This window comes from Bufo gargarizans, chromosome 3, assembly GCF_014858855.1.
Source record: "Bufo gargarizans isolate SCDJY-AF-19 chromosome 3, ASM1485885v1, whole genome shotgun sequence".
In the NCBI taxonomy this organism is placed as follows: domain Eukaryota; kingdom Metazoa; phylum Chordata; class Amphibia; order Anura; family Bufonidae; genus Bufo; species Bufo gargarizans.
This window is the reverse complement of record NC_058082.1, coordinates 528,472,839-528,497,894: the sequence shown is the minus strand read 5'-3', so window position 1 is coordinate 528,497,894 and position 25,056 is coordinate 528,472,839. Positions and strand designations below refer to the sequence as shown.

The following is a 25,056-nucleotide window of genomic DNA, read 5'->3' as shown; positions in this document are numbered from 1 at the left end:
ATTAGTAGCTGATTGGTGGGTAGTCAGTAGGCTGGGTGCTCATAAGTTAACAAATGAGCTGCCATTGCCGATTTTTTTTTATTTTTAAAGAATTGAAGTGATATTTTTTATTCTTGAATATGAAGCCCACAAGCATTTTTTCTTGGTTATCTTTTTTTGTACTTGTATTCCACAAACATCATACAAAATGTTTCCATGTAGCCCAAGCCCTATTTCACAGTTGGACATCACCATTTTCTTTGTCAAGAGGTTGTGTCTAAAGCCTGTATTACACAGGCCGATCAAGCAAGCGATTGTCGGGAGGGAATTCCTCCTGGCAATCGCTTGCTAGCTAGCAGAGGAGACTGCTGCTATTGCATGCAGAAATCTCTGCAGCATGGGGAGGAGTGATCGCTATGCAATCACTCGCCCTCATACTGTCTAGTGGTTTGCTGGCAACTGATCGCTATTATACAGCAGGATCTGCCGCCAGCAAGAGCCTAATCGGGCAATCAGCGTCAATATTACACTGCAAGATGATTGTTAACAAATGCTCATTAGCGATTATTGGCCCCAAAAATCGGCCAGTGTCATACAGCCGTTACATTCTCTCAAAGATGAATAAGCAGTGTGAGCAAACAGCCTCTTGACAATGTGAATGATAATACTCAGTTGTCCATACTAGGACAGAAAGGTAGTGATGTCTATAGACATAGCATGTCAGGATGGAGGTAGGTGAAAGGATGTGCAAAGTTTTGGGATAAGTTCAGGGCCTTATTTTATCAGTGGAGTGGAAGACCTCCAGGATTGCTGACCGTAAGCTCATTGAAGTGGCTGTAAGCACCTGTCACTGACGTATTGAGACATACAGACGTTCCCGCGACAGGTGGCAAGAGATCTGCGAGACTGGCAACACGTGGTGTGATCTGACATGTTTTTTCGGATCAAATTACGTCTGTTTGTTTCTGGTGCTTGCCACATCTTCTATCCCCAAATGTGGCTATTGTGGTCATTTAGCCTTCTCTATTTATTGTTGTTTCTCCCACTATGCTATGCGGTTTATAGCTTCTCTTGGACTTGTGGTTAGCTTGGTTCTCGGCTTCATTGAAGATAAGCGTTTCCTTTCCCTTTTGTATTTTGTTTACATATACTGTATGTGTGTGTTACCTTTCCCTGTCGTTTGTCATTAGGCCTGAGGGAGACTGCTGTTCGTTCTTCCCTTTGGATGAACAGGTAGACTCAGTCCTGACATTAGTTCCAGGATCCTATAGGGTGATATAGGATTCTAGGTATCCGTTGTATGAACTTACCTACCTTAGGTTTCTGTTCATACTGGTATTCTGTCAGGACTGGAGTTAGGGTCTTCTCTAGGAGGTGTCCATCTTCCTTCCCTAGTTTCCTGGCCTTTTTCCAGTATCCCCTTTCCCTCCTATGCTCGGCGTGGTGTTTTCCTCCCACACACGAGTGTGACAGCACAACACACTCCTCATCCTTTACTCTGGCACAGTGGCTCATCCCTATGAGTGGCGAGATGTAGAACCAGACACAACAGTCATGTGCTAATCAGAAGAGGTCCCAAAACACGGACACCGCCCATGTGTGTTCCACTTTTTGCTGCCCGCACATGGCAGGCACTTTAAATAGAAACGCCTTTTCTTGTCCGTGTCTGGGGACAAGAATAGGATATGTTCTATTTTTTTGCAGGGTACGGAAGTGCGGATGCGGAACGGAAGTGCGGATGCGAATAGCACACAATGTGCTGTCCGCAACTTTTGTGGCCCTATTGAAAATGAATGGGTCCGAATCCATTCCGCACAGTTGTGGAATGGATCCGGACCCATTTTGCGGATGTGTGAATGGACCTATTGTGCAGCAAATTCCACTTAGGCCCCCACAGTAATAATCCTTTGTATTAGGGCTCATGTACACGACCGTTGTATGTTTTACGGTCCGCAAATTGCGGATCCGCAAAACACGGATGACGTCTGTGTACGTTCCACAATTTTTGGAAAGGCGTGGACAGTCATTGATATAACTGCCTATTCTTGTCCGCGAAACATAGAAGAATAGGACAGGTTATATTTTTTTTGCAGACCACGGAACAGAGCAATGGATGTGGACAACACATGGAATGCTGTCCGCATCTTTTGCGGCCCCATTGAAGTGAATGGGTCCGCATCCAAGCCTCAAAAACTGCAGCTCACATTCGGACCAAAACAATGGTCGTGTGGATGAGGCTTTAATCCATAGTTAGTCCTCATTAGGCCCCATGCCCCAGCCAGGCCTCACTGAGAATATCAGAGGGCAATTTATTTTGTATTACTTTCAGTAGTGCTGGTTAGGTTGAGGCATGCATGGAGCCAAAATGGGAATTAGCAATGACAGGGTATGTAAAGCAATATGGAACCCTGAATGTTATGAGATTCTGCAATGTGTCCTAGTTAGGATGCCATGTTTTAAAAGGTTGTCTCACATCAACTATAACTTGTCCTGCAAAAAATAAGACCTCATAAAGGTATATTAATGAAAAAACATAAGTTATAGCTCTTAGAATGCAATTTTGAAAAAAATGTGCGTGGTCACTAAGGGGTTAAGAACTGCTAATGCATGTTAATGATATTTGCAGTATTTGTCTCTTGTATAGTATTATTGGTAATATTGGTCTTGGTATTCTGTGGGGCGTTGTTCTACAAAAAGGCGCGTGTCCAAAAGTTAGGGGGCGCAATACTAGATTTGCTCCGCGTGATGGCAACACATGCTATGCCACTGCTGCCTGCCCTGACCTCTGCCTGTTTCTAGACCATGAGTATTGCCTGATCCCTTGGTGCTTCACTTGTGTCATCTCTGATCCCCATGGGTCAATAGCCAACCACTCTGGTTTGTTTGGCACATAGCGTCCACACCCACAGCTGTAACAAGAACTATGTTCATTCAGTGTTTACTCACCAGGAAATATGTGATGCATATAACATGGAATTAGAATTTCAAATCGAGCCTTATTATAAACAGTGATTGCTACATAGGCAAGTTACCTGTAAATTGCTTTAAAAGGGTCTTCTGAAGATATTCCGAAAGCCCTTTCATACTGACATTTTCCTTCTCTAAAATATAAAGAACATTATTTTCTTAGATTTAAAGTACACAAAACATTTCTCTTTTTCATGTTTGAAGGGGTTTTCCCAGGTGTTTAATACGGATGACCTATCTTCAGGATAAATCATGAATATCTGATCAGTGGGGGTCTGACATGAGCACTGCTGCCTCTTCCTAGGCCTGTGATGTCACATTCATCGTCCAAAAAATAGAAAGTGTGGCAAGTTCTTTATACACCACAGCTCCACCAGATGCCTATTAAACTTGCCCTTTTACACGTGTATGCCACTGACCACAGTCAGTGGAATACACAGGCCCGCAGAATACTTGTGTGGAAGTAAATGTCACGTTCATCAGTCACAAGACCTAGGCACAGCTCAGCCCCATTCAAGTGAATGGGACTGAGCTGTTATGCAATGGAAGGCACTGTGATTGGTAAGCTGTGAGGAGCCAAGGTACTCTTCAAACAGCAGTTTGACAGAGATGCTAGGTGTCAGACCCCTGCCAATCTGGTATTGATGACCTTAAACTTCAAAAATATTACATTTACATATAACATTACATTTAGGGTCCATTCACATATCCGTAAGTGTTTTGCCGGCACTCTAATAGAAAATGCCTAATCTTGTCTGCAATTGCGGACAAGAATAGGATATGGAATTTGGTAGTAGGACGGCTCACCCTCTATATATTTATATATACATTTATCTATTTTGAAGGGAAATCTATATATTTATATATACAAGAATAGGACATGTTCTATTTTTTTGTGGAAACGGAAGCACAGATGCGAAAATGTGGATCCGCAAATGCAGAAGCGGACAGCACATTCCAGGACCATTGAAAATAAATGGGTCTGCACCCGTTCTGCAAAATTGTGGAGCGGATGCAGACCCATTTTGCGGACATGTAAATGGACCCTTACATTACATTTTCCTTATCAAGGAATTTAAGAAAATATATTTAAAAACTTGCTTTCTTTAGGAACTATTCACATTATGTTAATGTTCTCCTTGTAAGTGTATATTCCAAGTTGCTCTTGGAGGATGTTCTGATACCATTCTTTATTCATGGCAGTGGTCTTCAAAATTGTCAGTGGATCCACTCACTTGGATAAGAAGCAGAACCACACATGAATGTGGGGACATGACACATGACTCATGGTAGCCCTCATCTTTTCTTCTAAGGACGATATCCCAAACAGTGTGAAAAGAGCCTCAGAGAAAATAATTGTATCCAGTCCAGTATATGGGTATCATGCTCTATGAGGTATACCATCGAATTGTAATGATATCCGGTCACTATCTGATCAAATTATTCCTCAGGCCACTTTTATTCTTTATTATCCATCCTGCCGAAAAGGCTCCTGTGAGTGCCTTCAGCGGTGGCATTTTATTATCTCCATTGCGCTGAATAAACGTGCTCCAAGCATAAATCTTGATTAAGTCATTGTTATGCATGCAATGGGGAATACATCGAGGTGTGTTTAGCCTGTATCTGCCAGGAAGACCTTCACCCACCCCCTACATTCCGTAGGATCTGATGACATAATAAGGGTCGGCACCATCTGGACTGTTAACGGAATCAGTTGCCTGACATACAAAATGCCACACCTATATTCTTATCCTATCTGAAAGGGCATAGTTGATCTCACATGGTTAAATATTCCACATCAGATACAAGGACTGTACGTGCCATACGCACTGCAGCCCCTATTCCTATTGGTTTAGTAGCCATACGCTCTGGGAGGCACCACTCTTACAGCCCTATGGGATAGCATACCAGGGTTGTACTCATCTTACCAATCGCCCCCTGATGTTTTGGGCTATACCACCCATTGAAATTCATCGGAACACCGCTGGAGAATAATACTTCTTTCCCTAATGTGCATCCTTGGTGACCCCCTTACAGAGCTGGGATTTACCACACCAGGGCATACATAGGGAGTCCTAGGAAGTGACTAGGGATCGCTACCTGGGTGTACAGAGTAGTGACGAGCGGCATAGGCAATATTGATTTTAGCGATATTTCGCAAATTTTTTGCATAATATTCACAATTAATTAGCTAATTCTAGAATTCGTAATCTCCAGTCATTATTTTTGCAATTGCGCAAATCGGCATTAATGATGCTCATATTTTTTGCGCAATACATGCAACTTCACATTTTATCAGGTCTGAGTAGATATTACTGATTGGTGCACTAAGTATTGTTGTGACATCACAGCACTATGTCTGTAGCATGTATGTATGGACAGCAGAGAAACAGTAATTCCTATCACACTACCTAACACCCTGCACTGGAACCTACACTCTATCACTATCTAACCTACAATGACTATCTCCCACTATCTGTATTATTATATGAGATAAGCAACTATCTAATGTAACTGGATAAGGAATAGGATCTATATGAAAGCACTGGCACAGCAATGTTCCTTCTCTCTCTCAGAACTGCAAAAGCAACAGCAGAAAATGGCTGCTGGGGAGTCTCATATAGTAAAGGGGTAGACAATTATTTTATTGGTTGCTAGGGATGTTGCTAAGCTCAAACAAAGATATAGCAGCCTTCTCATTGGCCCACAACCAAGAAGGGAGGTTACTGATGAAAAAAAATCTAGAATATTCGCAAATACAAATATATAGCACTATAGTCTACATCTTCGCGATAAAAATTTGTGATTAGAATATTTGTGATCAACACTAGAACAGAGCACTTCAGGCCAAGTAGTGGCACACTAGGGTAAGTGACCTGGCTCTGTGGGGGACCCCTCTGACCATCCACCCACTCCTATCCAAAAACCTCTCTACAGTAGTGGTAAGACCATTACTTTTTAATAGGCGCACAAGAATCACCCTTTGGTTGTATATATTCTTTCATTATTTTTGGGCTTATTTTTAAATGGTTTATTAAAAGTTAAGTATTAAATTAATGAGGAAAACCATTCATGTTAATCAGTCCTGTTCAGTCCAATCAGTGTACTTCCTGTAGAATCTCAGCCTGTCCTTGATATTTTTCTTAGGGACAAGTGACTTCTTGTCATTTATCAAAACTGTTGTAAAGGAACACTGGTTTAGTGGCCCTAAAAAAAACATCAGATTCCACCTTTCATCTTTCAGAGCTCCTTTGGAAAATGAAATGTAAAACCCAGTTGGTGGCCCATTAGTGCCGGTGACAACACCAGGGACACTGCTAGGTGGAAGCCTCTGCCTAGCAGTGTAGATTTGTAAACAAAAAAGCCCTTGCCCTGCACTACTCAGCGCAGGGCAAGGGAGAGCATAGGAGCATGAAATGCTCCGATGCTCATCTCAGAGGGGCTGCCTGGACAACTCATTTAGTACATTTGAAGGGACTTCTAAATTGTGGGAAACGTTTCTTCCAGGTGTAATTTTTTGTAAAGAGACAAACACTATCTCGGAGAGAGATTTTAGGATTAGGGTGTATACGTTTATGTAATCCGGATCAATTTTCTGATTCGGCAGCTCCTCATAGATATCAGTAGGATTAAAGGATTTAGAAACAGCAGTTTTTTCTACCACAATGGTAGATGAAAATTAAGTCAAAATGACAGAAGAGTGCACATCACACTTAGGATTCAGTCCATGAGTTGATTGAAGGTATAGATTATGATTGGAAGTTTAGCTCCTTCCAGGACATGACTATTTCTCTAAGGGCTCATTCGGACGACTGTATATTTGTGTCTGCATCCGTTCCGCAATTCAGTTCAATGGTGCTGCAAAAAATGCGGACAGCACATTCTGTAGCCCCACAAAATAAGAAAACAATAGAACATGTTCTATTAATGTCCGCAATTGTACAAGAATAGGCATTTTTATCAAAGGGCTGGCTGTTCTGTTCCTCAAAATGCGGAACACACACGGTTAGTATCCGGTTGTCTGCATGAGCCCTTAGCCGTGTTTAACAGAAACGAATTCTCGGTTACTGATGGAATAATTCTTCTCTGCAGCAGTAGATTTTTTGGAAGAGAAGCTACAAAGATAGTTCTTAACTTTGACTGTTGTGAAAGCAAAATACTCCAACCTGGAAGATGTTTAAGAAGGTTAAAAGGTTTACACTGTGGAATCTGGCCAATTGCGAAAATATGCCCCTTTATGGGTGAGAGCTGTTAGGTTTGTCACCAGTTGAGAGTGATTTAGATGAACTGCCAGCAATAACAGGTGAAGCCAAGAAACCTCTGCAGAGTGTTAAGGCCTACAGCTTGTGGTCAGTTCAGGATTGCTGTGATCCATCTGTAATGCTTCAGAGGACATGATATATCCCCAAAATGTATTAAAACCACATGTACTCCGGGGATGCTACATTTGGAAAAAGAATGAGACACAGAGTAGCCAATATTGACTCATCACTACCCAACATACACATAAAAAATTATTCTGCTATGTCCCAATTCAGAGTGCAGCCAATATCCAGACCATCCAAATTGACTTTTCTTCAGCTGACTCCAGATGGCAGACTCTGTCAGTTAATCAAGCTTGAAGAGAAAGAGAGGACATTGTGCTGACCCAGGGGCATAGCTAATGAAAGCGCTCATTAGTATTCGCTTTATATGACACACTATGACTACGTCTTATAAATTGAAAGATACCATAATTGGCAGTGCACTTCTGGCAAGGATGACCACTGCAACCCCTATAGCTATGCCACTGTGCAGACCGCATGGAAATGTTTGAAAGATATATCATTGATCATATACTCACAAAAGAGCATTATAAAGTGCTTCAATAAGATGGCATGCTGCACGCTGACCATCTAGAGCAGGGATGTCAAACTCGTGGCCCTCCAGCTGTTGCAAAACTACAACTCCCATCATGCCTGGGCATACTACAGCTATCAGGGAATGATGGGAGTTGTAGTTTTGCAACATCTGGAGGGCCATGAGTTTGACATCCATGATCTAGAGCAACCCAGGGTTTTGTCTCCTTCCAGCTTCTTTTGGGACATGATCAGCACAGATTAGTAAATAGAGATTGCATTGCGGTTCGCCCGGCGGTCGTTTTGCAGCGAACTTTGCGTGCTCGCGATTCGCCGAACATATGGAGATATTCGCGCCTGCCATATTCTTTTGCATTGTGAAGAACTTTGATCCATGACACATCCATCAGGTGGTACAGGACAGCCAATTGAGATGTTTCATAACATGGGCACACCCTCTACCTTATAAAAAAAGCTGATCTGGCAACCAATTTACATTCAGTGTTTTGCCAGTGTAGGGAGAGGTTGCTGTGTGGAGCAGGGACAGGCGGACGGGGTTGCTCTATGGACTACCACATCTATGCTTTTTGGTTAATTTTAATAATTTAATTTATTTTCATTTTGAGGGATATCTTTTCCATTCACACGTCCGCAAAATCGGTCTGCATTCGTTCTGCAATTTTGCGGAACGGGTGAAGTCCCATTCATTTTCAAAGGGGCCAGAATGTGCTGTCCGCATCCGCATTTGCGGATCCGCACTTTCGCATCCGTGCTTCCGTTTCCGCAAAAAAAAGAACATGTCCTATTCTTGTCCGCAATTGCAGACAAGATTAGGCATTTTCTATTATAGTGCTGGCAATATGCGGTCCGCCATTTGCGGAATGCACATTGCCGGTGTCCGTGTTTTGCGGATCCGCAAAACACTTACGGACGTGTGAATGGACCCTCATGGTAACATTATTAAAGGTTACGTTTTATCTTTATGTATATTCTAATGGATTGCCTTCCTTGTACAATGTTATAATATACTTCCTATGTTAGAAAGTATACTGTAGTGCATTTGTATTGTGTGGCAGTTGTGTGCGGTTCTGCTGCGATACTGCAGGTATATAGAGGGACAAGTGTTATTAGAACAAATCATTTCTACTGGTGTGATATACCAGTCGCCCCCCCAAAAAAACTGATTGAAGCAGGGTGTTATATACCAATATACTTTTTTTATAGTGCATTTGGGAACTGTTTAGTACATTTGCGCATGCGCGTACGTGAAAATTATATTGCCGATATTTTGCATTGAAAAAAATAATGAATGTAGATCGCAAATTCGAATAATACATCTGGTATGTCACTGTCCATGTTGTGGGACTATTTTTGCACTTCTAATAATTATTTATTGGCTGCAAATATGAGCTGAAGGTTTTTCAGGTTCACCTGCCATTAAAATGAATGAGACCTGCCGCAAACTTGCGGTTCGCGAACATTTGATTGCGTTCGTGCATCGTCCCGGCAGATGTTCGTCCATCACTATTAGTAAATCCATTATATAGTCAGAGTTAACCCCTTCCGCAATAGTCATTAAATAGAAATATCCATATCTTATATATATAAAAATGAATGTCTGTCTGTCTAGACGTTCTTTATGTGCGACCAAACGACTGAACCGATCTTCACCAAATTTGGCACACAGGTATATCAGGTGTCCGGGAAGGTTTAAGATCGGGTCTCAGCTCTCTAGGACGTACCGTTCATGATATATTCCCAAAAAATGATCCCCCCAAAATACAAGCTTGCAAGTTTTTCTCTTCAAATCCCAACTACCATAAACACAGTTTAACTCCAGGTTTCCATAACAACCCAGCCATATTTCTTAACTGCTTGAAGGGGCGATCACTGTGAAAGTCACAGTTAAAGGGGCAGTCACAGTGAAAGTCACAGTTAAAGGGGCGGTCACAGTGAAAGTCACAGTTAAAGGGGCGGTCACTGTGAAAGTCACAGTTAAAGGGGCGGTCACTGTGAAAGTCACAGTTAAAGGGGTGGTCACTGTGAAAGTCACAGTTAAAATGGCGGCCACTATGAAAGTCACTGTTAAGGGGGCGGTCACTGTTAAAGGGGCGGTCTCTGTTAAAGGGGCAGTCCCTGTGAAAGTCACAGTTAAAGGGGGGGCCACTGTGAAAGTTACAGTTAAAGGGGCGGTCACAGTTAAAGGGGCAGGCACTGTAGAGGTCACTGTTATGGAGGAAACTGTTAAAAAAAAATTACGACACACGGAAACATAAAATGAAATCGATGAAATATACCCATGCGAAGCCGGGTCCTTCTGCTAGTATAATATAAAAATCACTTTATCACACAAATCACACAGTAAACTGTTACAAACCACACATTTAGCTGGACACTTATAAACACTGACGTTTTACACGCCAATCTCCATCTCTCCCCTGCTTTCCTTAGATGCACTGCAATTGATGCATGCCTCAACCGACTGACGAATCTTTGCAGATCCATGCGATAACGCAGAAATCTAGATCAGCAAGGGAGCTAACCTAGGTCTCTGCTATAATCTAGGCCAATTTTCTGGCCCCATTACATTGGTCAAGCATCAGGCAGATAATCGGTAGCAAGCGTTCTTAGGAAAGGTGCAAAATTCTCATCCAACGGGTAATAAGATCATTTGTGCAGTCACCTAAATTAGCAGACCATTTATCTGTATGGGGAAGAGCGATGATATTAGAAATGGTTTCTCCCCATTCTGTGGAGGAGATCGCTGTATGTAAATGCATCAGTCTTCACTGACAAGCAGACGGTTTCTGGGAAGGAATTCTTCCTTCCCAACAATTGTCTGCTCAATTGAACAGGGCCTTTAGGAGGAATGCCAGAATTCATGGAGACAGAACTGAGAGACAGGATAGAAGGATGAAGAATGCTTTTGATACAGCATTGAAAATAACCTGGATCTCATCGGGTAATTTGATTTGTTGACTGGGGACTGCATTTTGAGCCATGTCTGTCCCAGAAGCACCTTAGTGCTAAAATTAGGAAGAACCCCCCAAAAATGTCATCAAAATGTTACTCCAAGTGGGAGCTGTTCAACTTATTAGAACAAAGTCGAATAAGACCGTGTAATTGTGGAAGTATTAATGGTGTCTAAAGAGGACACAATGGAATATTTAGCCTATTGGCCAGAAAAAAGTCTAACAATGGAATGACTCGAAGAAGAGAAAAATTTGTGTACAATTGTAACATTGGCAAAAGTATATCATTGGTGGAGGGTAGCGCAAGACCCAAGGTGATCCCCATTTTGACTTAGGGTCCGGAGCAGAGATAAGTGAACTACTTGAGATTCGGTTTGGTTCAGGTTCACAGAATTTTTTCAAAAAGTTCAATTCAGGCCCAAATCGATTTGGACCGAACCAAAGTGGCTTTAATTGCTCTGAAAATTGGTATATAATACCCTCTAGTGTCATACCCTTTCTTTTTGTTAATTTTGTCTTTTTCCCTCCCTTAAACACAAGGACAGCACTAGTAAATCATGTCTGAGTGATACTGACATACATAGCTATGTGTAAATGCACGGCGTTAACAAACAGTGTGTTTAAAAATACACTGCATCATCAAGCTTCCAAAATTGTCACTTATCGAGGGCAGATGATGTTCAAACATACACTGTGTTATGGGATAAAACAAAAAAAATGTGGCTTGGGGAACCAAACGTCCAAAAATTATGCCTTGACAGGGTCATAATGCCTGCCCACACAAAACACAAGGCAATAGGTTGTCTGTCTATAGGTAGTAGGAGTAATAGTAGTAGTAGTGGTAGTAGTGGTGGTAGATGCTTTACGCTAATAGTGTTGACAGTAGGGGATTAAACATTGAAGGGGCACAACATCTGCTACTCGGGAGACTACATGTGACAAGCACACTAGCAGTGCATGGGTTCAAAAAAGCAGTGGCAGGCATCACGCATTGGTAGAGGGGAAATGCCATACTCGTCAGTGTGAGAATTTTTATATGGTGATATGCAGGATGTGTGTTGGCAGAAGGTGAGGTGTGGCCAAGGTGCCAATGTTGGCATGACTTCCCTGTGTCAACACATGGAGCATCACCGTAAAGTGGCGTGGGAAAACCGTGTCACTAATTTAGTGTTACCGCTGATGCAGCTACATCTCCAACTGGCCAACACCCCTTTTTCAGCAGTTAGGGCTTCATAATGTCAGCAGAAGGAAGCTGACGTTCCTTCCCATCAACTTCGATATAGTCTATTGCTCCTGATGCTCCTCCTATTCCTCATCAGTTGTTTCAACAGCAATCGATCACCGAGTCGATTGCAAAAAGACAACAGTATTCATGTACTTATCCAATGGCATAGAAGCCAAATATGCACCTGATCAATTTGCTGCTACTATAGTCCCACCCTTTTCATTTAGTTGACTCTGCACATTTCAGAGAACTGATGCCCACCCAATGTGCCCACCCAACGTGGAGAGTTCCAAGCCGACATTACCTCCTCCAAAAGGGTGTACCAGCCCTGCACACATATGTTGAGGAGAGGGTGGCACAGTCATTGGGCCTCTCAGTGTCTGAGTTCACGCCATTGCTAAGGTATGGAGTTGCAACTATGGTCAAGGACAATATATTTTGTTCACAGCCCACTTGGTAAATGTTGTTCTGGGTCAGGCACACCAGCAACTTGGGCAGGTGATGGTAGTACCATCTCCACATTGCAATCATGGGATTTCTTTGCCAATGTCATGCCTCCTCATCCTCCACCTTGTCCTCATCCTCTCCTCTAGGTACAGTTCACAGTGATCCTCCATCATATCACCTATGCAAAGCAAAGCATTGTCACGCAGTTCTGCACCTTGTCAGCCATGGTGAACTGAGCCACACCAGGGAGGAAATGCGTGGCGTCATTATTAAAGAAATCAAACATTGGCTGTCTCCTTTTCAACTGGAGATAGAAACCATGCTTACTGATAATGGGAAGAATATTTTGTCTACGCTGCATCAGGGAGGGTTGATCCATGTGCCCAGCATGATGTACGTCTTCCACTGGAATCTCGCAGTGATTACAGAACTCTGTCTATTCTGACTGGTTTGGGTGCATGTCGTGGTATGTTCCTAGCTCCACCCCGATGTGTACCAACAACCAGCCTGATGAATGGCATTCTCTCTGCCCGAAACGTTTAATGAACCACCATGTCCGGCTAAACAAATAAAAATGAACTAAGCAAATTTTGGAGTGCTGTCTAAATTGCGTAATACTTATTATAGTTCCAAGAGGTGGAGCTAGGAACATACCACAATGTGCTCCCAAACCAGTCAGAATAACTAACCACCATGTCCGAATTAACAAATAAAAATCAACTAAGCAAATTTTGGAGTGCTGTCTAAATTGCTTAGTACATCTTCCACTGAACTGTAAAAAGGAAACAGTGCATGCACTTGAGCTACTCTTACCGTGCAAAACACTCCTTAAGTTGCAAAGGCAAAACAAGTGTTGTACAGTTTTGCGCTTATTCCACTTCTCACCCCATCCCCTCCCCCCCCCCCAAAAATGCATTTCTGCTAAAATAGGGGAAAAATAAAAGTAATGTATTTGCAGATTGCCGCTTTTGAGGTTTGCAGCAGCTGCAGTTGTGCTAGAACGTACACACAGCCTCAGCTCCTCACTTCTCACTCCCTGGCTGACAGCTTTCCCTGTCTGTCCCTATTCTACACACTCCTTCACTCTCCCTGGCAGTAGAATAGAAGCTTTATTGTAACTTTTGACTGTCCCTGACCCCCTAAGATGTTTTTTTCCGGCAGACACTTTAAGATCCATCCACCCTCATTCACAGCCCAACACAAAATAATCTGCTTGTTCTACTAGGGCACCTCACTAACTGCTGCAGCACTGATTGGCTCATCCAGGCTGTCTGTCAGCCTGGGAGCAAATCAGGGCAAGCCCTCCCCTTACTTCCTCTCAGGGTAATTTGAGCATCCTTCCTCCCTAGTACAGTCCTGTTCAAAAGTTTAAGACCACTTAAAAAATTTCAAAAAATCATATTTAGCATGGCTGGATCTTAACAAGATACCTTGGGGTAACTTCTTTCCAAAATGGGGTCACTTGTGGGGTATTTATACTGCCCTGGCATTTTAGGGGCCCTAATGCGTGAGAAGTAGTTTGAAATCCAAATGTGTCAAAAATGTCCTGTGAAATCCTAAAGGTGCTCTTTAGAATTTGAGCCCCTTTGCCCACCTAGGCTGCAAAAAAGTGTCACACATGTGGTATCGCCGTACTCAGGAGAAGTTGGGCAATGTGTTTTGGGGTGTCTTTTTACATATACCTATGCTGGGTGAGAGAAATAAAAGTCTCTGGTGGTCGATCCAAGCAAAAGGGACCACCAGAGGACCAGGTAGCAGGTATATCAGACGCTGTTATCAAAACAGCGTCTGATATACCTTTCAAGGGTTAAAAAAAAAGATCGCCGCTGGCAGGCTGTAGATGCATTCGTTTACCTTCCGATCCTGTGAACGTGCGCTCCTGTGTGCGCGCGTTCACAGGAAATCACGCGTCTTGCGAGATGATGCGCCGGCGCGTCAAGGAGGAACGAATCGCCTCCGGAATGCAATCCTGCGTTAGGCGGTCCGGAGGCGGTTAAAAGGCCAAATCTGTGCAAAGATGGGGATTCATTGTCATTTTCTGTCAGGTAGTCACACGTTGTGATGGCAAAGGCAAAATAACTCTCCCTTTTTGAACGTGGTTAGGTTGTTGTACTGCATAAGCAGGGTCTTTCACAGCGCGCCATTGCTGCTGAGGTGGGACGCAGTAAGACAGTCATTTGGAATTTCTTAAATGATCCTGGGGGTTATGGAACAAAATAGTCAAGTGGAAGACCCAAAAAAATGTCATCAGCACTGAGTCGGAGGATCCAATTGGCTGTCCGTCAAGAGACTAGACGATCCTCGACCCAAATTAAGGACCTTAATGGTGCTGACTGCAGCCCCATAACCATCAGATGGCATCTGAGACTGAAGGGCTTCAAAAACAAAAAACGTCTTCAAAAGACCTCGTCTCCTTGAACGCCACAGAACTGCTCGTTTGGACTTTGCAAGAGAGCACCAAACATGGGACATTAAAAGGTGGAAGAAAGTTTTATTTTCTGATGAGAATTTTTTTTAACCTTGATGGTCCTGATGGTTTCCAACGTTACTGGCATGACAAGCAGATCCCACCTGAGATGTTTTCTACGCGCCACAGTGGAGGGGGTGCCATATTGGTCTGGGGGGCTTTTTCCTTCAGTGCAACAATGGAGCTTCAGGAAGTGCAGGGGTGTCAAACGGCACAGATGTTGCAGAGAGCATTACTCATGACTGAGGGCCCTTGTCTGTGTGGTAACGACTGGGTTTTTCAACACAACAAAGCTACAGTACATAATGCCCGCAGGACAAGGAACTTCTTCCAGGAGAATAACATCACTCTTTTGGCCCATCCTGCGTGTTCCCCTGATCTAAATCCAATTGAGAACCTTTGGGGATGGATGGCAAGGGATGTTTACAAAAATGGACAACAGTTCCAGACAGTAGATGGCCTTCGTGCTGCCGTCTTCACTACTTGGAGAAATGTTCCCACTCACCTCATGGAAACGCTTGCATCAAGCATGCCGAAACAAATTTTTGAAGTGATAAACAATATTGGCGGAACTACTCATTACTAAGTTTATGTTTGGAAGTTGGATTTATGTTTTGGGGGGGTTTAGTTTTTTTTTGGAGGTGTGGTCCTAAACTTTTGATCAGCTAAAAAACAGCCTGTTTCAGTTTATTCGTTGTTTTCATTAAATGAAATGCTAAAAAAAATGTTTTGTCTCACTCCCATTTCTTCTTGTTGCATGTTGAAGCTCTACTTGGAACCTTGCTAAGATCCAGTCATGCTAAATATGTTTTTTTGCCATTTTTTCAAGTGGTCTTAAACTTTTTATCTGGACTGTCTTTTTCCCAGCAACATGTGCAGTAAAATGTCACTATGTGCCGCTTTAATGGATTTGTCCAAAATGAACCTGAAAAAGTTTGGGTTCTTCTGCTGTCCAAAATTTTGTAATTAACCCAGTTGGTTATGAACTGGTTGGCTCATCTTTAGCCTGGAGTTTCCCTGCTTCAACTTGAGTTTGAGGTAGTCTACATGGGAACGACTACCCAGTGAGACATCCTGCTGTATCAGAACCCTGGATATCAATCTGCTCCAAGAGATTACGTAAAGCCTGGAATACCACTCTTTGACTTAAATTAAGTTAAGACAGCAATTAAGCCAATTTTTTGCGGTCAAACAGTAATGGCATAGATGACGCTTGCATCTTTGGTATCCATGGACTCCTGATTCTGTTAAGTTTTTCACCTGATGAGATGGATCCTCTTGTGTGAAAAAAAGACATCATAAACTTATAGGTGGCACTGGTGCAGCAGAGTAGGAAAGCAGACCTGGAGAGCTGAAGAAGTGCAACTGTAGAGCTGATACAGTAGCTGAACAGAGGACTGGAAAAGCAGAGTTCATGCAGCAGGGTGCCATAGTCGATGTGGCATAGCCGATATAGCAGAGGAGAATAGCAGAGTTGTGGAAGTTCAGTAGATATAGCAGAGTGGATTGTGCAGAGTGCAATAACATAGTTAAGATGTTGTTCTAGTTGGAGTGCTAGATATTCTGATGGACAGGGATGACTTAGACTTCCTGAGTCAATAGGCACAGCCTATTGGCTCAAATATCCAGACAGGATTATGTCATCACCGTGGCAATCCAACATGATGGCGAAAGAAGAGAGCCAGAGGGCAGTAGTTTGATTCCAGCAAGTGAGTAACATGACATACAATATAGGTTGTCCAGGTTCTAGATATTGATTAGGTATCCTCAGGATACGTCATCAATATGATTATGATGGGGGTCTGACATTGAGCAGCTGTACTGAGCAGCTGCTGACACTAGAAATAAACACAGAGGAGGGAGGACAGAGAGCAGAAGCTGAGGAACTTAGCATGGCCAGAGTGGATTAAAGTGTCCAACACAAGTATATGCTGAGAACAGATGACCAGTGGGGGATGACAGATGACCTCCATTTTTCATCAATACCCGATCAAGCAGGTCATCAATATCTAGAACCCAGACTAACCTTTAAATGTGCAATACTATCTATAATCTGTAGTATATTTGAACAGACCTTACCTTACAGCTTCTGGTAAGAAATTATAGCACTTATATAGGGTTTTAGAATAAAACATTATCATGTAATAAAGGGTCCTAGGACTGGACTTGACCAAGTACATCGAAGACACATCAGTATTGGAATAAAAACCTTAAAAGAAAAAATAACATTAATTATCCTTGTAGTGTGCTGCAGCAGGGGTACTTTGAAGTCAGGATATTTGTGGACATTTGCCTATTTCCCCTATGCAAAGTTGTAAGCTTCTTACTTTATTTCACTTGAAAGGGTTAACTTTCACTGTATAATACTGTGTAACTGCATTTTATATGTTGTGATATATATCCTGTTCATTTATACTATATTTGCTAGGCTCTGTTGAAAGGGTTAATGAATACTGAGAGACTTTTGGGACTTTGAATAAGAAGCTGGTAATTTTCTATAGCTACCATGATGTTTTGGAGGGAAAAAGCCAGACTTGTTTACCACCAAAACCAGACAGACTGACCTTTTAAATGTCTGGTTTAGCTATGTCTGAAAACCTGTTTTCTGTGTCATTGCCATTGAGTATCATTGAAGCTCTAGGTCTATCTATGAGAGACTCCAACGCTCCCACTAAAAATGTTCTAGTTTAGTCAGAAAATGTATATAAGGAGAGCAGTCAGAGCCCGTAGGAATCTGCAGTGCTTAGAAGAGCAGTGTGTTCTCACTGCTTAGAAGAGGAGACTCTACCAGTCTGCATGAGTGACCAAAAGAAGAAGAAACCGATATGGGGACGCTAAGCCACAAACCATGGGTCATCAGCCTTGTAACCAAGGAGCCACCTGGACTACAGACTGTGGGCCTCCCGTCTTTGGCCAGGGTACTGAATTCCTCCAGTAAAGAACCACACTGTTTTATGGCAGACCCTGACTCTCTGGACTTATTTCCCATTGGGTGCACCACGCCTCAACCTTCTGGAGAGCAGCAACACGTGGTGACACCTCGACGGTGCCTGGGGGATAATACGTAGATTTGGAGCTACCCCAAACCAAAGCCACTGCATCCTTATCACACACCTGCATTTAAAGATTGCATGTGTCATATAAATACCAATTGTATAAATATTGCAGCTATGATCGTATTATATGAAAAAATATTATAATGCATAACCTGAAGTACAGTACACAATAACCAAGATTTACTATGAATCATACATAATAGACACATAGACAGTTTTAAATCCCTTCCCGACTGCAAAAAATGTGGTAAAATATAAAAAAATTGGATATCCTTTCCAAATTTAGTGTATGTGTTATTTTGAGTAAAGAATACTAGGAAGACTCATTTACCAGGATTCAACAAAATTTATATAAAAATGAATAATGTGATCTATTTTTAGTCTTCATAAAAGATGATTGGTTACAAGACAAATTTAGATAAAATCTTGCACAGACTATTGTCCATATGTGAGTATGTACAGTACAGACCAAAAGTTTGGACACACCTTCTCATTCAAAGAGTTTTCTTTATTTATATGACTATGAAAATTGTAGATTCATACTGAAGGCATCAAAACTATGAATTAACACATGTGGAATTATATACATAACAAAAAATTGTGAAACAACTGAAAATATGTAATATTCTAGGTTCTTCAAAGTAGCCAAATTTTGCTTTTATTACTGCTTTGCACATTCTTGGCATTCTCTTGATGAGCTTCAAGAGGTAGTCACCTGAAATGGTCTTCCAACAGTCTTGAAGGAGTTCCCAGAGATGCTTAGCACTTGTTGGCCCTTTTGCCTTCACTCTGCGGTCCAGCTCACCCCAGACCATCTCGATTGGGTTCAGGTCCGGTAACTGTGGAGGCCAGGTCATCTGGCGCAGCACCCCATCACTCTCCTTCATGGTCAAATAGCCCTTACACAGCCTGGAGGTGTGTTTGGAGTCATTGTCCTGTTGAAAAATAAATGATGGTCCAACTAAACGCAAACCGGATGGAATAGCATGCCGCTGCAAGATGCTGTGGTAGCCATGCTGGTTCAGTATGCCTTCAATTTTGAATAAATCCCCAACAGTGTCACCATCACACCTCCTCCTCCATGCTTCACGGTGGGAACCAGGCATGTAGAGTCTATCCGTTCACCTTTTCTGCGTTGCACAAAGACACGGTGGTTGGAACCAAAGATCTCAAATTTGGACTCATCAGACCAAAGCACAGATTTCCACTGGTCTAATGTCTATTCCTCGTGTTCTTTAGCCCAAACAAGTCTCTTCTGCTTGTTGCCTGTCCTTAGCAGTGGTTTCCTAGCAGATATTCTACCATGAAGGCCTGATTCACAGTCTCCTCTTAACAGTTGTTCTAGAGATGTGTCTGCTGCTAGAACTCTGTGTGGTATTGACCTGGTCTCTGATCTGAGCTGCTCTTAACCTGTGATTTCTGAGGCTGGTGACTCAGATTAACTTATCCTCAGCGGCAAAGGTGACTCTTGGTCTTACTTTCCTGGGGCGGTACGCATGTGAGCCAGTTATAGCGCTTGATGGTTTTTGTGACTGCACTTGGGGACACTTTCAAAGTATTCCCAATTTTTCGGACAGACTGACCTTCATTTCTTAAAGTAATGATGGCCACTCGTTTGTCTTTACTTTGCTGCTTTTTTTCTTGCCATAATACAATTTCTAACAGTCTATTCAGTAGGACTATCAGCTGTGTATCCACCTGACTTCTCCACAATGCAACTGATGGTCCCAACCCCATTTATAAGGCAAGAAATCCCACTTATTAAACCTGACAGGGCACACCTGTGAAGTGAAAACCATTTCAGGTGACTACCTCTTGAAGCTCAACAAGAGAATGCCAAGAGTGTGCAAGGTAGTAATCAAAGCAAAAGGTGGCTACTTTGAAGAACCTAGAATATGACATATTTTCAGTAGTTTCACACTTTTTTGTTATGTTTATAATTCCACATGTGTTAATTCATAGTTTGGATGCCTTCAGTGTGAATCTACAATTTTCCTAGTCATGAAAATAAAGAAAACTCTTTGAATGCGAAGGTGTGTCCAAACTTTTGGTCTGTACTGTATGTCCCTAAAATATCATTTCTGAAGGGTAGAACTTCCTTCTGAGGCTTTATATGTGTCTTCCATCTTCTTCCTTCAGCTTCAACCCCCAATAGAGTGAGAGTAACGCTGGGTTCACACGGGCGTGTCCGGATTAGGTCCGGATGCGTCCCGGTGTATTGCGGCAAACCCGCGTGATTAGGTACGCAATTGCAGTCAGTTTTGACTGCAATTGCGTTCCGATGTTCAATTTTTATCGCGCGGGTGCAATGTGTTTTGCACGCGCGTGATAAAAAAACTGACTGTGGTACCCAGACCCGAACTTCTTCACAGAAGTTCAGGTTTGGGTTTGGTGTGATGGACCATGCTATTGGAGCATGTGATCTGACGTCACCACAGGTCCTAGCCGGTAGTTCATCATTAAAGAAGTAAATAAGTGAACAGGAACTACGCGATCAAGAGGAGAAGGTGAGTTAATTTTTTATTTATTTTTTAACCCTCAATTGACCACCTACTAAGCATTCTGTATTCAGAATGCTATTATTTTCCCTTATAACCATGTTATAAGGGAAAATAATACAGTGAATAGACTGTCACCTAGCAACCATGCGTGAAAAGCGCACTGCATCTGCACTTGCTTGCAGATGCCTGCGATTTTCACTCAGCCCCATTAACTCCTATGGGGCCTGCGTTGCGTTATAAATGCACAATATAGTGCATGATGCGTGAAAATCACAGCTCATGTGCACAGCCCCATATAAATGAATGGGTCCAGATTCAGTGCGGGTGCAATGCGTTCACCTCCCGCATTGCACCCGCGTGGAAATCCCGCCCGTGTGAACTCAGCCTAAGAAGACTCCCCCTCCCCGTATCTCTGTCAGCCATATTACTGTATACCATAGATATAGGCATGTCTTACATATGTATGTGATTTTACATTGTCATATATGGAAACTTCATATATACAGTGGGCAATAGTGATGGCCTTGCGGTTCACCCGGTGGTCAGTTCGCAGCGAACTCTGAGCGTTTGAGATCCGCCGAACATGCGGAGATGTTTGCGCGCGGCCATATTCTTTTGCATTGCGCAGAACTTTGACCCATGACATCCATCAGGTGGGACAGGACAGCCAAATGAGACGTTTGAGCACATGGACACACCCCCCACCCTATAACAGAATCCGATCTGGCTGCTATTTTCCATTCTGTATTTTGTCAGTGTAGGGAGAGGTTGCTTTGTGGAGCAGGGACAGGCTGTTAGGGACATCAAACACGAGCTAATAGTGCCACAAAAGTCCTTTTAAGGACTGGTATAGGTGTGCTATCGATAGGTGTGATATACAGAGGGGTGTGATATACTTATAATATACTATATAACATAGAAAGTATATTATAGTGCATTTGTACTGTGCAGCAGTTGTGTGCGGTTCTGCGGCGATACCACAGCTATATAGAGGGACAAACGCTATTGGAACAACTAATTGCAACAGTTGTGATTTACCAGTTGCCCCCCAAAAACATTATTGAGGCAGGGGTGTGATATACCTATAATATACTTTCTATATAGTGCATTTGAACTGTGCAGCAGTTGCGTGCGGTTCTGCTGCGATTCCGCAGCTATATAGAGGGACAAACGCTATTGGGGCAATTAATTGCAACGGGTCAGATATTCTAGTTGCCCCCCAAAAAACTGATTGAGGCAGGGGTGTGATATACCTATAATATACTTTCTATTTAGTGCATTTGAACTTTGCAGCAGTTGTGTGCAGTTCTGCTGCGATACCGCAGCTATATAGAGGGACAAATGCTATTAGAACAACTAATTGCAACGGGTGTGATATACTAGTTGCCCCCCCCAAAAAAAAACTGATTGAGGAGTGTGTTATACCTGCTTCCACAAAAGACTGATAAAGGTGTTAGATATACCTGCTTCCACCAAACATTGATTGAGGCCTGCCATATACCTGCTTCCACAAATACTGCTCTTCTCTAGGGACTTAGGCACAGGGTAATTTTGAAAATGACAGGCAGAGCAAGAGGCAGGCCGTTCAGAAAGGGTGGTAGGGGTCGGGCAGGTGCACCAAGCCAGAGCCTAGGTGGGAAGTTGGAGAAGGCGCATGCGATTACTTCAAAGGATGCACCAGAGTTGGTTGAGTGGCTCACTCACCCTTCCTCTTCTGCATCCTCTGTATTTGCATCCTCCTCACTATTAGCTATGTGCACCCCCAAATCCACCACCACCATATCCCCTCCACATGAGTCAGAGGAATTATTTTCCCATCCATTCCCAGACCTTACCGATGCGGAGCCATTCTTGACATCCGATAAGGAAGAGGAGGTAGCAACGTCCGCCACCCACCGGTCTGACGACAGTAACCAGATCAGCCCAAGGATGAAGGTCCCCACTGTTGCTGCCTAAGCTGAACATGCTCCAGTCCCTTCCTTTCCAAGTGGTGGACTCTGCACCTTTAATAGAAGTAATGGCTTGTGCCGAGCTGAGGTGGAGAGTCCCAAGCCGTAGAATAGAAGGTGGGCCACTCTTTGAGCCTGTGGGTGTCTGTCAAAGTGCACAGCAGCGCCGACGCGTGGAGGTGTAACTACGGTCAGTGACAATACATGTCCTTTACGGCCCACTGGGTGAATGTGGTTCCTGCACAGCCATACCAGCAACTTGGCCAGGTGACGCCGCTTCCGCCTCCACGTTGTCACGCCGTTGGTCCTATGACAATTTCCGCCTTTGCCTCCTCATCCTCCACCGTGTCCTCGGCCTCCACTTCAGGGACAATTCACAGTGCCCCTCGAGCATACCACATGTGCAGGGCATGGCAGTGTCACACGGTTCTGCACCTAGTTTGCCTGGGCAAACTGAGTCACCCAGGGGAGAAACTGCTCCGTGTTCGTCATCAAGAAATGGAATCCTGGCTTTCTCCGTGACAACTCAAAATTGGAACCATGGTGACTGACAACAGGAAGAACATTGTGTCGGCGCTGCATCAAGGAGAACTGAGCCATGCGCCCTGCATGGCACACGTGTTCAATCTGGTTGTTAAGTGGTTCCTAAAGTCTTCCACCTATCTGCAAGACATCCTAAAGATGTCCTGCAAACTTTGAATGCACTTCAGCCACTCGTACACTGCAAAGCACACCCTCCTTGAGCTACAGCGGCAGAACGGCATCCCCCAACATAGGCTGATATGCGACATTTCCACCCATTAGAATTCCACCCTCCATATGTTGGACCGACTGTAAGAACATAGAAAGGCCATAAACAATTTCCTGACGGTCCAAGCGGACAGGAGTACTCCCCTGTGTAACCTTGATCAGCCAGTGGCAGCTCATGCATGACACCTGCCATTTGCTCAGACCATTTGAGCAGGTCACGTTATTTGTCAGTCTACGGGATGAACAATGTCATTTCAGTGCTTCATGTCCTGGAACAGATGCTAGTAAATATGGCTGGTCAGGAGACTGGAGACATGGCCCCTAGATCTCACGACCACATGAGCCACGTGGGGGCTGAACTGGAGGAGTAGGAGGGCATGGGAGCACAAGCAATATGTAGCGAAATGGGTGGCTTTTCTACACAAGTGACAGGAGAGGAGGAGCAGAACCAGCCAGAGGAGATACAGAGGAGATAATGAGGCAGAGGACCCAGACACACAGTGGCAGTATGCAGTGGAGATGAATGCAAGGAGTCCCTCTGAGTCACTTGCACAAATGGCCTGCTGCATGCTCACTTGCTTGGGTAGTGACAGCCGAATTGTCACCATTCAGCAGAGGGATGACTTCTGGCTCTCCACCTTGTAAGACCCTCGCTACCGGCCCAAAATGGGGGCCTTTTTTACAGCCGCTGAGAGGGAGGACAAACTGAACTACTATAGAGACATCCTATGTAGTCAGTTGGTAGCTGCGTATCTGCACCATCATCCATCCTCTCGCAGGTCTTAACGGGGGGGGGGGGCCCTCTGCACTCACGTTCCACTGTCATGACTGCTGGGGAGGGGTGGGGTGGCAGGAGCAGTACCAGCTCCATCAGCAGCAGCCTTAGTCTAGAGTCGCTGATGAGCAGCTTTCTTCACCCACATAGTGAAGAAACTACTCACCGGCAGCAGAATCTAAACCTGGAGCAGAATCTGAACCAGCAGGTGGTGGCAAACTTGCAGTGCACCCTGCCTTCTATCATTGAAGATCCGCTGTACCACTGGGCAGCCAAACTGGATTTGTGGCCACAACGGGCAGAGTTTTAGCTGGAAAAGCTGTCCTGCCCGGCCAGTAGTGTGGCATCAGAACGGGTGTTTAGTGCAGTGGGGGCCATAGTTACCCCAAGAAGAATTTGCCTGTCCAAAATCTGGAGAGACTGACCTTTATCAAGATGAATCAGGCGTGGATCAGCCATGATCCTTCTTTCACCCACCATCTTTAGCTGATACTGGTATTGCCACCAGCCTCCACACTATGTCCCCTTGCCACTCAGTGTTCTTCAGATGCTGCTTCCACCTTCACACTATGTCACATTGCCACTCTATGGCCTCCTGATGCTGCTGCCACCTCCACACTATGTCACCTTGCCACTCTGTGGCCTCCTGATGCTGCTGCCACCTCCACACTTTCATTGTGACACTCTGTGGTCTCCTCCTTATGCTGTTGCTGCCGCCACCTCCACGCTTTGTCATCTGGCCCCCTGATGCTGCCGCCACCTCCACACTCATTGGGCCACTCTGTGGTATCCTTATGCTACTTCTACTTCACCACTATGTCAGATGGCCACTCTGTGGACTTCTCATGCTGTTTCCACCCTTCCCACCTCATGACTGGGCCACTATTTTACCTTTCGGCCTGGCTGACATCATTTATTTGAACCTTCTTCTGATCTGTCAGAAGGAAGGAAAAATGGGATGCACAGCACATCCTCTCTGTGTAGCAGCTGTAATGCCTGTATGGTTCCATCAGACTTGGCTTATGATTTGGTAGTGAAAAACAGGAGTGGGTACAAAACACAGAAGACATGCAAATTTTCCGTTCACGTGTCATCTGTTTTGGATCCACTCCTGTTTTTTTTGGCATCAG

At 43.8% G+C, this 25,056-nt stretch overlaps 1 protein-coding gene across 4 annotated transcripts in view; it reads right to left on the bottom strand.

Annotated features, from left to right (window-relative positions):
* LOC122932660 (acetylserotonin O-methyltransferase-like) overlaps positions 1-25,056 on the bottom strand; it is a 196,467-nt gene that overhangs the window by 103,395 nt on the left and 68,016 nt on the right. For all 4 annotated transcript variants that reach the window (XM_044287202.1, XM_044287203.1, XM_044287201.1 and 1 more), the window contains exons 3-4: positions 16,975-17,104; positions 3,012-3,080 (exon numbers count right to left, since the gene is read on the bottom strand). In XM_044287202.1, the coding sequence (XP_044143137.1) occupies positions 3,012-3,080; positions 16,975-17,104 (199 nt within the window). The remainder of the gene's footprint in view (positions 1-3,011; positions 3,081-16,974; positions 17,105-25,056) is intronic.